Source organism: Prunus avium, chromosome 7 (genome assembly GCF_965620075.1).
Source record: "Prunus avium chromosome 7, drPruAviu1.hap1.1, whole genome shotgun sequence".
Lineage (NCBI taxonomy): Eukaryota > Viridiplantae > Streptophyta > Magnoliopsida > Rosales > Rosaceae > Prunus > Prunus avium.
In genome coordinates this window covers 34,801,235-34,815,135 of record NC_142290.1, presented here as the reverse complement: position 1 = coordinate 34,815,135, position 13,901 = coordinate 34,801,235, and the positions used below count along the sequence as shown (strand labels likewise).

Below are 13,901 nucleotides of genomic sequence, written 5' to 3'. Positions count from 1 at the left end.
CAATCACATGAGTGGGAGTAAGAAGCTGTTTGCGAAAATGGATGAATCTTTCAGGGATAATGTGAAGCTTGGAAACAACTCCAGTCTTCGTGTCATGGGAAAAGGCAACATAAGGATTGAAGTCAATGGAGTGAAGCACTGTATAACTGAGGTATTTTATGTTCCTGAGTTAAAAAGCAATCTGATCAGTCTTGGTCAGTTGCAAGAGAAAGGAATTGTCATTTTGTTTCAAAAGAACTCTTGCCAGATTCATCATCCTGTTAAAGGTTTGATCATTCAAGCTGATATGACTTCCAACCGCATGTTTTTACTGAAAACTGAATCAGCAACTGAAAAGCAAATGTGTTTCAAATCCACAACAGAAGAGGACACGTGGTTGTGGCACTACAGGTTTGGACATCTAAACTTCAATGGTCTCAAAACACTCCAACAAAAAAATATGGTGAAAGGTCTTCCTCCACTGCAAGTCCCTTCAAAAGTTTGTGAAGAATGTATGGTGGGAAAGCAACATCGTGAGCCATTTCCTAAGGAGAGCAATTGGAGAGCCACACAAATACTTGAATTGGTGCATTCTGACATTTGTGGACCTGTTAACCCAATCTCCAACAGCAACAAAAGGGGTGGAGAATTTACTTCCAATGAATTTGTTCATTTCTGTGAGAAGAATGGTATACACAGGCAATTAACTGCAGCTTACTCACCACAACAAAACGGTGTGGCCGAGAGGAAAAATCGTACCATTATGAACATGGTAAGGAGCATGCTAGCAAGAATGAAGGTGCCAAAGAAATTTTGGCCCGAAGCTGTGAATTGGAGCTCACACATCCTAAACAGATGTCCTACTCATGCTGTGAAGAATGTAACACCAGAGGAAGCATGGAGTGGCAAAAAACCTCAAGTGAATTATTTTAAGGTTTTTGGTTGTCTGGCTTATGTTCACACTCCAGACAATCTAAGAACCAAGCTTGATGATAAGAGCACAAAATGTGTGATGCTCGGAGTTAGTGAAGAGTCAAAGGCCTACAGACTGTACAATCCAAAGACTCAAAAGATCATAATCAGTAGAGATGTGGTATTTGATGAAGCTAATGGTTGGGACTGGAACAATAAACAAGAAAAGAGAGCTGGTGTTGATCTTGAAGAAATTGAAGCTGTGAATGGTGTTGAAGAAGTCACAACCAGAGAAGTCGAAGATGAACCTGTTGGACACAATTCACCAAGAATTACTGAAGCTTCACCAAATGTATCAAGGCAAAGAAGACCCCCTGGCTGGATGACAGATTATGTGAGCGGTAATGAGCTCTCAGATAATGAGAACATTGCTCAAATTGCTTTGACTGGTGGGAATGATCCCACTACTTTTGATGATGCTGTGAAGAGTTCAAAGTGGAGAAAAGCCATGGACTTGGAGATACAAGCTATTGAAAGAAATGATACGTGGGAGTTGATTGACTTGCCTGAAGGGGAAAAAACAGTGGGAGTGAAGTGGATATTCAAGACCAAATTCAAAGAAAATGGAGAGATTGACAAGTACAAGGCCAGGTTAGTAGCTAAAGGTTATACTCAAGAATATGGTATTGATTATTCAGAAGTATTTGCCCCTGTGGTTCGTCATGATACCATACGCTTGGTTATATCCTTAGCTGCACAAAATGATTGGTCAATCTATCAACTTGATGTGAAGTCTGCATTTTTATATGGAGAGCTCAATGAAAGAGTGTTCATCGATCAACCCCCTGGATATGTGCAAAGAGGGGAAGAACAGAAGGTCTACAGATTAAAAAGGGCTCTATACGGACTAAAGCAGGCTCCAAGAGCTTGGTATAGTCGTATAGAGTCACACTTCTTGAAAGCTGGATTCACCAAGTGCCCATACGAGCACACTTTGTTTGTCAAGCATGGTAAAGAATGTGAGATTCTTATTGTATGCCTTTATGTGGATGATCTAATTTTCACAGGAAATAATGAAGATATGTTCAAAGAATTCAAGAAGTCCATGATGGAAGAATTCGAGATGACAGACTTGGGAAAAATGCACTATTTTCTTGGAATTGAAGTGAAGCAAACAAGCAATGGGGTCTTTATTGGACAGAAGAAATATGCTGAGGAAATTCTCAAAAGATTTCACATGGAAGATTGCAATTCTGTCCAAAATCCTATAGTTCCAGGAACAAAGCTTAACAAGGATGCGGGAGGAGAAAGAGTCGATAGCACTCACTTCAAGCAGATAGTCGGAAGCCTAATGTACTTAACTGCTACCAGACCTGATCTGATGTTTGCTGTGAGCCTTATTAGCAGGTACATGGAATCACCTACTGAACTTCATTATCAGACAGCTAAGAGAGTGCTTCGCTATTTGAAAGGAACAACAGACCTTGGTCTATTCTACAAGAAGGAAACTAGAAACAAGAAGGAAGCTGGGGGTGAGTTAATGGGATTCAGCGACAGTGACTATGCAGGTGATCTTGATGATAGGAAAAGTACATCTGGATATGTATTCATGCTAAGTTCAGCAGCTATCTCTTGGTCATCAAAAAAACAGCCAGTTGTTACTCTCTCTACAACAGAAGCTGAATTCATAGCTGCAACGTCAAGTGCATGTCAAGCTGTTTGGCTAAGAAGGTTGCTCACAGAACTGTGCTTTCAACAAGATAAGCCTACTGTGATTTTCTGTGACAATAGCTCTGCTATTAAGCTGTCCAGAAATCCAGTAATGCATGGGAGGAGCAAGCACATTGATGTCAGATTCCATTTCCTTCGAGATCTTGTCAAAAATGAAGTAATTGAGTTAGAGCACTGTCCAAGCAATATGCAGGTTGCTGATATCCTAACTAAGCCATTAAAGTTGGAGGAATTCGTAAAGATGCAGAAATTGCTGGGGATCTGCTCAAGTTTGTCTTTAAATTGAAAGCTTAATTGCTTTTCAATTTAAGGGAGGATGAAAAGTTATTATTTACTATTTGTTAAAGTTGTTTAGTTTTAGTTGAAATAAACCTTGTTTTAAGGAAGTAGATAAGGTTTGAACTTTTCTTTAGGAGGATCCCTTGATATCAGGGACTGTTAGTCATGGGATCGTGTTCTTTTGCTTTCTGTTCTGTAAGGCTATTTAAAAGCCACTTTCCATTCAATATATTATTCTGCATTCTCTCAATTATAAGTGATATTTCAACACTCACTTCATAACTAACCTTTCAATTTCTTCTAACTCACGGGGAATTCTAATATGATTGTGTGCTTTCATTATTATATTAAATTGCACCATTTGGTGTTGAGATGGTGGATCTCTTGTTTGTCAAGTTTCCATCGATAGTCCTTGCACTGCATATTTGACATCAAGTTCTAGGAACTACAGCAACTGGCGCGTAAGGGTTCCTTAACTTGGATTTTGTCTGTTTGGCATGATATTGAAGCTACTGTTGGATTTTGGAGGCTATTAACGTTTTTAACTTGTTTGATAGGGTTTTTATAGTTATGTTGTTAGTCTCGACAACGACTCTGTTTTGAAGTGGTGTTAGTTTCTTTTATTTATATTTTTCTCTTCTGAAACCTTCTATGTGATTCAGTCCTTTGAGGAAAGAGACAGATTGCATTCAACTTAGATATCAAAGTAGAACGTTGCTTGGTCTTGGTTTGGCTTTGAAACTCATTCTACGTACGAAGTTGTGAATTAAGTTAACTAACCTTGTTTGCTTTACCAGAAACAAATCTTTGTAACTTATTTGATTGGAACCATGCCTTTGTTTAAACTGAAACTCCTTGTGCCAGTAGGATGACCTGGATTTATCTTTGTATGGCGGAGGGGTGTCATCATGCAGAAAAAGGAAATGAAGGTGAATAATTTTGCCCGGTTTCATTCTCAAAAGAAGAAATTATGATGAGGTGCCTTGTTTTCACTGAGACTTTATGTATCATCAGGTATTGGGATTATAATTTTTCATCGCAGCTATTCTGGTGGCCATTCCTCCCTCCTACTTCTCTTCTTTCCTAAGCTTTATGTGCAAGCGCAAGCGAGCGTATATGTGATATACTTTTCTTAAAATTATTTCTTGCTGTTTTGTACATTTACTTTTTTTGGAAGTGCTTTTGTTACGTATTTGTATAGAACAAGGATGGTCCCGTTGAACTCAAGAGAGGTTTACTGTAGGCACGTTGAACTCAAGAGAAGTTTGCTATGGTGGTGGTTCTTGCAAAAAAAACATCGTATCATCAGGTATTGGGATTATAATTTTTCATCGCAACTATTCTGGTGGCCATTCCTCCCTCCTACTTCTCTTCTTTCCTAAGCTTTATGTGCAAGTGCAAGCGAGCATATGTGTAGTTTTATGAGCATATGTGTTTTTTTTGGGCTTGAAAATGAGAAAAGAAAAAACACAGAGAAATACAAGGTCATGCTTGGTAGCAGCAAGGCCTTACTAGAATTCTGATTAGCCGTAATAACCTTGTAGTTTTATGAGCTCGAGAGCAAGCAACTTCTGTTTATTCTGAGAATCAATGTTATGATATGATATTTGTTTTCGAGACGCCAAATGTTATGTTGCTTTGTGCAATGAAATTGAATATTTTTGTGCCTCTGTACTTTGAGAGCAGTAAGTGCACCTCTCACAAATAATTCTCACTTATCTGAATTAAGGTAAATACTTTGAACCTATTTAAAAATTCAACTCAAGGTTGGAATATACTAAATTATGCATTTAGTTGGCATATGAAGCAAGCAGGGTTGTCATGTATCTTGTATTTTGCACAGATGTAGGTTGTATAGCCGCGCGGCTCTACTAAGGGTTTTAATAAAAATAGTATAGCCGCGCGGCTATAATCGGATTTTTTAATAATAAAAATAGTATAGCCGCCCGGCTTTATAACGGTTTTTCTGAAAAATAGTGTAGCCGGGCGCCTCTGGAAGTCTGCTAGGATCCACTAAAATTCGAGCATTAAGGAAGAAGCTTAAAATCTCTTGTGCGCCAGAAGAAACTACAGGAAAATATAGTTACATCAGAGCTATTACGATACCAGAATTTTGTTTTCATAAGAAATAGTAAAATCCTGCATCATGCGAACTGACTGACACTAAAAAAATGGTGCTCTGCATAGGAACTTTAAAAAACAATATCAAGTTAAAAAAATGTAAATAAGTACAATAAGAGACATTTGAACGCTGCAATCCACCTACACAATGTCAAAAATGTTGTTCTTGAGTTGCACTTGCAGAAATGTTGATGGTCATGAGAGGATATTTATATGCAATGCACCGTTTCCTGAACCGGGAAAGACAAAAACCAGAGTATAGGCTATTTATAATTAAAAAAAGACAAGCATTCAAAGCATCTGGAAACACAAAAACAAAGCAATCAAACCTTTAGAAAATTCAAAATTAGAAACCTGAAATTCTTGCAATTGTTTTGACAGCGTTTAATTTTCTTCATGTGCCTCAATTGATACTCAGAAAGGCGGTCAGCTGTTAGCATGTGCAATACATGCTCAAACGCATGTTAGAGAAAGAGTGAGAATGGGAGCTGGTACAAAGGAGATTTGGCAACATATCTGTACCTTTGTTTCCTCGATTGAATTTCTAAGTTCCCGCAAGTTTATTGTCCTTTCTGTTGATTTTTCAGGTGATAGGGGGTTCCATTCACTGCACCAGAAGTAAGGTTATGCATCCCAGATGCGACATCCTTTTGCATTTTCAGATTCACTAGTTTCCTCCTACTCTCCTCTAGTTCAGTCATGCTGTCATCCAGCTCACCTGTGTCACCCATTACAGAAAATTTACATATTCAACAAACAATCAAAAGGTGGCATCACCAAAGAGTGGTAAACTTTGAGACTTACTCTCTGTCAGAAATTGAGCAAAGTTCCTGAATCTATAGGTCTTAAATATGATGCTGAGTCTTTACATGTACCGCCACGAGCCTTAGCTCAAGTGACATGGGTTGGATGGGCTGAAGTGTAGATCCAAAAACAAAAACTTTGAGACATTAAATTTTCTTGCAATGGGAAAAAATGAAAAAAAAAAACAAAAACAAAAACTACATATGTGCCGTCAGTAATCAAGTGTAAGATTAAGCATTCCTGCTAAATATACAAATAAAAAACCAAGGCTTGTGACTATAACCATCTCAGAAACCTGTAATGCGCCTAATTTCAGACTAATCTGTTGACTGGCTGCTAAGGTAAGTCCGAATTACATCAGCATACTCTAGCTGCTTCACGTGAAGAATATCAATCGCTTCCAGCAGATTTTTAACCTCCCTCTCCGTCGTCAATCTTAGGTAACTGGATGATATCATCTGAGAATCACAAGAAACAAAGAACCTATAATCAGTACATAATTCCTCATGCACTTACTCCTTCAAAAATAAGTGTTAAAAAATGAAAAAGTTACTGTATGAAATTAGTTTGTACAACAATGAATTTACAATTGAACCTCTGACCTTCAGAAGATATCTTTCCATCCAAAGTGTGGACTATCCTCTCTGTTTTTTCCCTATGAGAATAAATGGTATGTTCCAAGAGTTTTAACAACTCCCTAGTAGACGTAAGACGCAAAGTGAGAGCTTCTTCAACATATTTAGCAATTTCATAAATTAAAAATAGGGACACAATAATTTATAGAAAATAGGTACGTACGTTATATAATTGAAATTTATGCACATTTTTTATAAATGAAAAATAGGTACATTATTCAGAAGAAAAAAAATAAGTTCATTATACTAGGTAAATTGTTTTACTAGGTATACATTATTAGAGAAAAAAAAATAGGTACATTATTTAGAGAGAAAAAATAGGTTCATTTAAAAAAAATTCATAAAACAAAAAATAAATAGATTATCAAATTATTTTTCATAAAACAAGTAATAGGTACATTATTTAGGTAAATTGTTTTACTAGGTACATTGTTAGAGAAAAAAATAGGTACAGTATTTGGAGAGAAAAAATAGGTTCATTTAAAAAAAAATCATAAAACAAACAATAAAAGATGATCAAATCATTTTTCATAAAACAAGTAATAGGTGCTTTATTTAGAGAAAAAAAGGGTACATTATTTAGAGAAAAAAAATAGGCACATTATTTAGAGAAAAAATAGGTTCATTGAAAAAAAAAATGTTTTCAAAAAACAAACAATAAATAGATTATCAAATTATTTTTCAACATAATTAGAATGTACACTATTATTCATAAAACTAAAATAAAATAGATTACTATCGTATAATTCATAAAAGGAAAAACAACATAATTTTTTATATTAAATAAACCAAAAACGTTAATCACCTATATAGATTACTAATACGTTAATGTTGAATTTAATATTTAATTTCAAATAAGTTTTTAAATTAATTCCTACATCCATTACAACCATTTGGAGATCTTTCCAAATTCAAAGTGTGTCATTAGTTACACCCCCCCCCCCCCCACCCCCAAAATAACACATTAACTTATAAATAGGGGGTAGTTTAGGAATCCAAAAATACAATAAATCAGATTTTAAGTTATATTAGGTAACTTACTTAGTTGGATCCTAATCATCGGATATTATTTGAAAAAAATTGGGTATTTTAAATAGAAAAATAAAGAGAAGGGTGGTAGGTGATTTAAAATGAATTTTATGGGTTTAAGCTCAATTTACTCTTAAATAAATTTTATTAAAATATTATATAGTGGCTGAACTTTTCAGTTGTAACTTTCAAAAATTTTGGCAAATAAAAATGTACGTATTTTATTCGTATTTTTCCCATTCCGTATTTCACTAACTATGAAAGAATGTGAGAGGCTAAGATTATTTCTTACTTGTTGTAACAAAAGTGCAAGATGGTGATTTTCCAATCTCTTGGCCAACCAGAACAACAATTTCAAACAAAGATTTATGGGTATAATAGATAGAGAGGTGGTAGTATTCTAAGATTCTTCATGTAAAGTGTTTTTTTTTTAAATAAATAGTATAGCCGCGCGGATATACTATTTTTTTTCTTCCCTATTTTGATTTATCAATAAGAGTAGTTTAGAGCATTATCCATTACTATTAGACCATTACCCGAGTCTTTATTGTCCCCTCTTGACAATAATACAACTCATCAACCTCATTATCTATTGAGGCTTATCAAAACTGTTCGCTCCTATGTTGCGACTTTTGAATATAAATAAATATTCTCAGATGAGTTTATATATTTAAACCTCACACTTTTTTTTTTCCACTCAAATACTTAAATCATTAAGTTATTAAAAATACAAAAAAGGTCATCCAACTTAACACTTAACTCTAGTTTATCTATACACACACCCACCACTCTTCATATTAAGTTTTAGAAAAACACAAACTCCTCTACACCGTATTGCCAGATTACTCTTTTTTTCTTTTTTTTTTGGTCTGAACCACGAGGTGGTCCTGGATAGGCCCCAACTATGGGTGGCACCTTTAAGCCTTAACCACAACCCAAACTAATCTCCGCTCACACCTGGTCGGCCCGTAAGGGGTAAAGTGCTGGCCAAAGTGGTGACTCCGTACAAGAGCAGGGATCGAACCCCTGACCTCTCTTAAGGAATGAGAGTGCCAAACCACTCACACCAACCACCTTGGTTAGATTACTCTTCTCTTTCAATCAAGGAAACGTACTACACTCTCATCTTCTCTTCACAAACCCTAAATAAGGTATGCAAATAGTGGCTTGTGGGTCGTCAATTGAGGTATGTAATGTGATATTATTTCTTGGTTTAGTTATAGTAGTGAGGGGCAAGATAGCGGGGTGTGGGGCATGATGTTGTTGAGTTTTTTGTTTTTTTATTATTTTCTGCTGGGTGTGTATTTAGGCGTAGTTTGGGAAGATAGTGGGGTTTTCTTAGAAATTATGAAAATTTGAATTAGAACAAAGAGAAGTGCGGGGTTTAAATAGAAAACTCTTCTCACATGGCCTCTTTAGAAGGGTGTTTTGAAAGGTTAAAACACAAACAATAAATTGAAATTTACTGTAGGTAATTAACTTGAGCTGTCGATATATAATTTTAATCGAGAATTGGAAAAAGAGCAACAAGCTTCATAGATTGACAGCAGACAAAACTGATCGACAAAGAGAACCAGGAGGTATATGACAGGACCCGCCCCGGATTTCCTCGGAACCCGGGTCGGATCCCGCCTAAATATCCGGCATTCCGCAGATGCCGGGCCCATGTACTAAAACCCGAGACTTTCTACCAAAATTTTGGCAGTCTCCCCTGTAAACAGGACATAACCCAAAAATTTCAACCTGTCAAAAACACAGATATTTATTCAACCCAACAGCCAGCGTAAAATATACACAAAGCTTAGTGTTACAAACCATGGCCTCCGGCCTCAAAATACCAAATTCTAACTGGGCAATAACAGAGCATCTAACAGAATTCAACCAACCAGTAAGAATAGAGTTTTACGAGTTAACAGGGTACCGAAGCTCTACAAAAGCTCGGAGCACCAAAGTTCACGGTTCAAGGGCACACGACACAGCTCTGCTGCTCGTACCAGTCACTACTGGCTGTGGGGCGCAAAACAGAAAATTGTGAGTGGACAAAACAAAGTTTAGTTCAATTTAAACCAAAGTAATATAACCCCACTGTTAGAAAACCATGCATGAACTCAATACATTAAAAACCATTATATTCATGCATATATAGTTTGCTCAATCCGAGCTAAATCCGAAATTCAGTGAAACTTGCAAATCAACCCACCCAAACCTTTCCTTACAAAACTCAAATCAAACTCTCGAAACCCGTGCCCACCGGCACGACGAGCGGGGAAGTATCCTCGCTCAAAAATAAGAACAATTGCATAATACTAAAATATGAGAGATACACTCTGTATATATATAAGACACACCTAATTGTACCGGGGAAACAATCCAGCAGGGGATTGTTGACTAGCTCACAATTATCAGCCCTCAAGCGGACTATGTGGCTAGGGACAAGCCGTCCAACTGGGGGACTAACTCTCAGCCAGCACGTACGGACGAAGAATCAAGACCCGTACGCCTGTAAACAGTCCTACGCGCGCAGACTACCCAATTAAGGGTCTACAGCGACACCCCGTTAAGGTATGCCCCGGGTTCCGATATTTCCAAGTATCACATTTCCATAATCCATTCACAAATCCAGGGGGAGGTACACGGGGTAGTGCTTATAGCACTTCAAACTGACAATCTATACCACATCTTTCCACAACTCATAAAACAACCCCGTACTTCCCACACATAGCCCTCAAAGATAGATAACAATTCACATATATCAATTTATATATACTCAAGATACTTAGAATATCAAAACCCAGAAAATATACCAAATACTTACGAACATATTAGTTTCACTTTAAAGCACAAATTAACTGTCAGTAAATCCTTAAATTCTTATACATGCAATTTCCAAGATAAATCCATGCTATTTATTTGAAAACAAAGTCCACTCACAAGTAGTCCCAAGCTGCGTGACCCCGAGAGGGTCCTGACTGCTCCGAAGGCGGAGTCGGATTACCTATTTCAGAATAGAAATACGATATAAAAATCCAACTCTTCAAAATAAGACTTTAAAATAAAATCCTAATTTTCCCGGGTTTCTAGTACGCACGAGGAACGAGACACTCCTAGGGTCCACCTAAGAGTTTCAAACGCTGAAAAAGTCTCGGAAGACACTCGGTCAACCGGACGGTCAAAACTCACGATCGAACGGTTATCGTAAATCTTAAACTTTAAATCATTGAACCGGAACATCCGGGGTTCCGATTCACAATCCGTGAATTCCTATGCGATCCTAGGAATACCTGGAACAACATACGTGAAATTGGGTTTGATCCAACGGTCCAAACACATCACACCCGAAAATCACATAATATGTCAAATTGGTTCGAGGCCCAAACGATATCCAAATTGAGATCCGTAAACTCCTACGCGCTCGTGACAACACAAGGATCATTCTAGGATAAAATGTCTCTCTGCTACAGTGCCACGCCACACGCGCCGACAGCACGTGGGTGTCCAAAGCGATAACCACTCGCCGGAAAAACTTAACATCTTGACTCCAAACTCCTACTCTAGGTAATACACCTAATTTGGAACCACTTTTCTTCTTGGGTGAAGGCCAGAAAATGGCCGGAAGTGGCCGGAAATTTCGACTGAAAATCGGCTGTAGCTAAACTTCGAAATTTAACTTGTAAACTCTCAAAATTTCTGGAAACCTAACCAACAGGCAGCTAGAGCACGAAAAATAGATGAATTTTCATACCTCACTCGTCCAATTTGGTTGAGAATTGAAGGAGAACGAAGACCCCAAAGTTACTGAAATTTCCGGCGACGTTTCTGCGTTTTCCGGCGAATTCCAGCAGTTCCAGGAGCTGTGCTAGCCGGGGAAGAGAGAGGAGGAGGTGGCGGTTCGATCGAGTCCGGTCTCGTGCGCTGCCGTGGCCGGTGGCCGGAGATTCGAAGAGAGAGAGAGAGATGCGGCTGAAGAAAAACGAAGGGGAGGGGGAGTCTGTCGCGAGGAGAGAGAGAGAGAAATGAGAGATTAATTCTGGAAAACTGATTTTTATTCCAAATTAATTTCTGAAAATTATCAATTAAATCCTCAATGATTTTTCGATCGTAACTTCTTCGTTTCAAGTCCGAATCGAGCCTACCGCGTGTCTACGAACTCGGCTCAGTACAACCTTTCTAAAAACACCACCCAATGCTCCAAACTCTCTCCGGATAAAAAATGACCCTTTTTGCCCCCACTTCAAGGGCAAAATTAGAAATTCCAAATTTTAATTAAATTAAAACCAAACTTAATAATATTTTGGGTCGGGATGTTACAGTATATCAAAAGGTAGCCCACAGAACTAAGGCTAAACTATACGATAAAAAATTTCTCAATTCCTAAAATTTATTTTCTTCTAATTTCTTAGCCTATACTAGATATCTCCCTCCACAGCGCCAGTGCATTGGTAAGATGGTTCAACATAATTCTCCCACATCTGCAACAAAAGGAATAAATATTATTAACACAATTAGTTAAAAGAAAGACAATTGTCTTAATGCATATATATATGCTGCTTCACATACTTTCAGTTTCTTCGTTCTTGCAGACTTCTGAGCTTTATCAAGTTCGTAGTCATAAGTGCCTTCGGGATACTCTCCTTCCATTTTTTTCTCCCACATCTGCAACAAAAGGAATAAATATTATTAACATAATTAGTTAAAAGAAAGACAATTGTCTTAATGCATATATATATATGCTGCTTCACATACTTTCAGTTTCTTCGTTCTTTCAGACTTCTGAGCTTTATCAAAGTTCGTAGTCATAAGTGCCTTCGGGATACTCTCCTTCCACTTTGCAAGGCCAGCTTGAAGGAGGGGGATTGCCACATGGGTATTTGACTCCAACAATAAAGTTCCCACGAAATATCCATCATAATCAATAGGATGATTAGTGCTCAGTTCAACCTGTACAAGAGACAATTTTATCGAAGCACAAAAAAAACCCAAGGGGAAATCAAAGGTACCAAATAAATATTGCTAAATAATCACCTCCACCCTTCTTTGAAGTATTGTTCGCCTCAGAAGTCGGAACGCTTCAGCTGCATAGGGCTCCTCATCTCTGGGCCATATGACACCATAAAGTGAGAAGGCAATCCTCCATGTTTGCCCATATTGTTGAATGAATAGTATAATTTTATTCCTACTGTTAGTATGGATTACAGATTCCACAACAGCAGGAACTTTGTTGTATTTACCATATAAGTACAAAAATATATGATTACTGGCATTACCAGCTTCCTGCCACGTTGCCTGAAACAAACACATCAAATGAATGAATGCATGAAAAAACGCTTAGAGAAAACGCATTAATCCCTTGTAATAATAATTACTATAAATTATGGGGTAATTCTCACATCTGACACGTCTTTTATGTCCATGACTGGGGGATCCACGCCAGAATGCATTCCTTTCTTATTAAGAATAGCAGATGATTCTGCGTTACAAAGGGCATCATAATAGTTTGATACCACCTCAATATCATCACGTTTCAAAACAGTGGCAAGGCCTTCTGCGACGACCAACTCAGAAACATTCTGGCTATCAAGAGCAGTTACAAGGAAAACTGATCCGTGGTGATATGTTTTCATATTTTCTATGCCATGCTTCCTTGAATACTCCAATTCAACATGCACCTGCATGCAAGTGTTTGTTCATTAATGTTTCTTGGTATATATATATACTTCAATGGCAAAAAAAAAGAAGAGATTTCTATAATTAAGATAACAACACATATGAAAAGAAAAATAGTTCTCATGCATACTTGACGACCAATAAGGAGTGCTCTCACAAACTCCTTTGCTTCATAGGCATACGCCTCCGGTTCTACTCCACCACCGCCCGATTTCGGACACGAAATACTTGAAAGAAGAACTTCATACTCGTGTTCACTGCTATCTTTAAAAGAATCATCAGCCACAATGATGATGTGATCCCCGCTTACAATTTCCACAACCTGGAAGAAAACAAAAATCAATTACACATATGCAGACAGATGAAAATATATAACGGCCAGGTAAATTGGAATAGGATACAAATGACAAAGTATAATTGCGAGATATAAATTTTCATAATAATCAAGCATTTATCAAATACTACGTACCGTTCCTATGAAATTCTGGTGTGGAATCCTTTCTAAAGCTGTGGGTTGGGGTACGTAGTCTTCCCTAACTCTTGATCTTCCTTCGTTAGCCTCATAATCTTCATTTTTTAGCTCCATCATATATACTCCTCCAATATGAAATATTAAAAACTGACTTTGCTCTCCTTTCTCTAAACTCTCTCCTCGGTTGATCAGTTGATCGATTGTATGAATAACCAATGTGCCCAAGATCCTGTTCTTTTTATAGGAGAATATATGAGAATAACCTAAGATTAAAT

The 13,901-nt window shown here is 37.4% G+C and overlaps 1 protein-coding gene and 1 long non-coding RNA gene across 2 annotated transcripts; both read right to left on the bottom strand.

Annotated features, from left to right (window-relative positions):
• Positions 1-9,226: 9,226 nt before the first annotated feature.
• On the bottom strand, positions 9,227-11,554 carry LOC148293377 (uncharacterized). The gene is made up of 3 exons (XR_015837106.1): positions 11,233-11,554; positions 10,422-10,485; positions 9,227-9,497 (listed from the first exon to the last, which is right to left on the bottom strand). It is a non-coding gene; the product is annotated as an uncharacterized LOC148293377 (long non-coding RNA).
• Positions 11,555-11,792: 238 nt separating this feature from the next.
• On the bottom strand, positions 11,793-12,788 carry LOC110749250 (ribonuclease TUDOR 1-like). The gene is made up of 4 exons (XM_021949319.2): positions 12,513-12,788; positions 12,234-12,428; positions 12,048-12,143; positions 11,793-11,959 (listed from the first exon to the last, which is right to left on the bottom strand). Exons 1-4 carry the CDS (start codon positions 12,786-12,788, stop codon positions 11,897-11,899), a joined length of 630 nt encoding a protein of 209 aa, XP_021805011.2. The 3' UTR covers positions 11,793-11,896.
• Between the last annotated feature and the right edge of the window lie 1,113 nt (positions 12,789-13,901).

Bases quoted from the DNA above. Each gene is read 5' to 3' on its own strand.
- LOC110749250 (XM_021949319.2), bottom strand. From the start codon at position 12,788: ATGTGTTTGTTTCAGGCAACGTGGCAGGAAGCTGGTAATGCCAGTAAT. The intron at 12,429-12,512 runs GTGATTATTTAG...TCTCTTGTACAG, and splicing joins TACTTCAAAGAAGGGTGGAG to GTTGAACTGAGCACTAATCA. The intron at 12,144-12,233 runs GTATGTGAAGCA...CTTTTGTTGCAG, and splicing joins AAAGAACGAAGAAACTGAAA to ATGTGGGAGAAAAAAATGGA.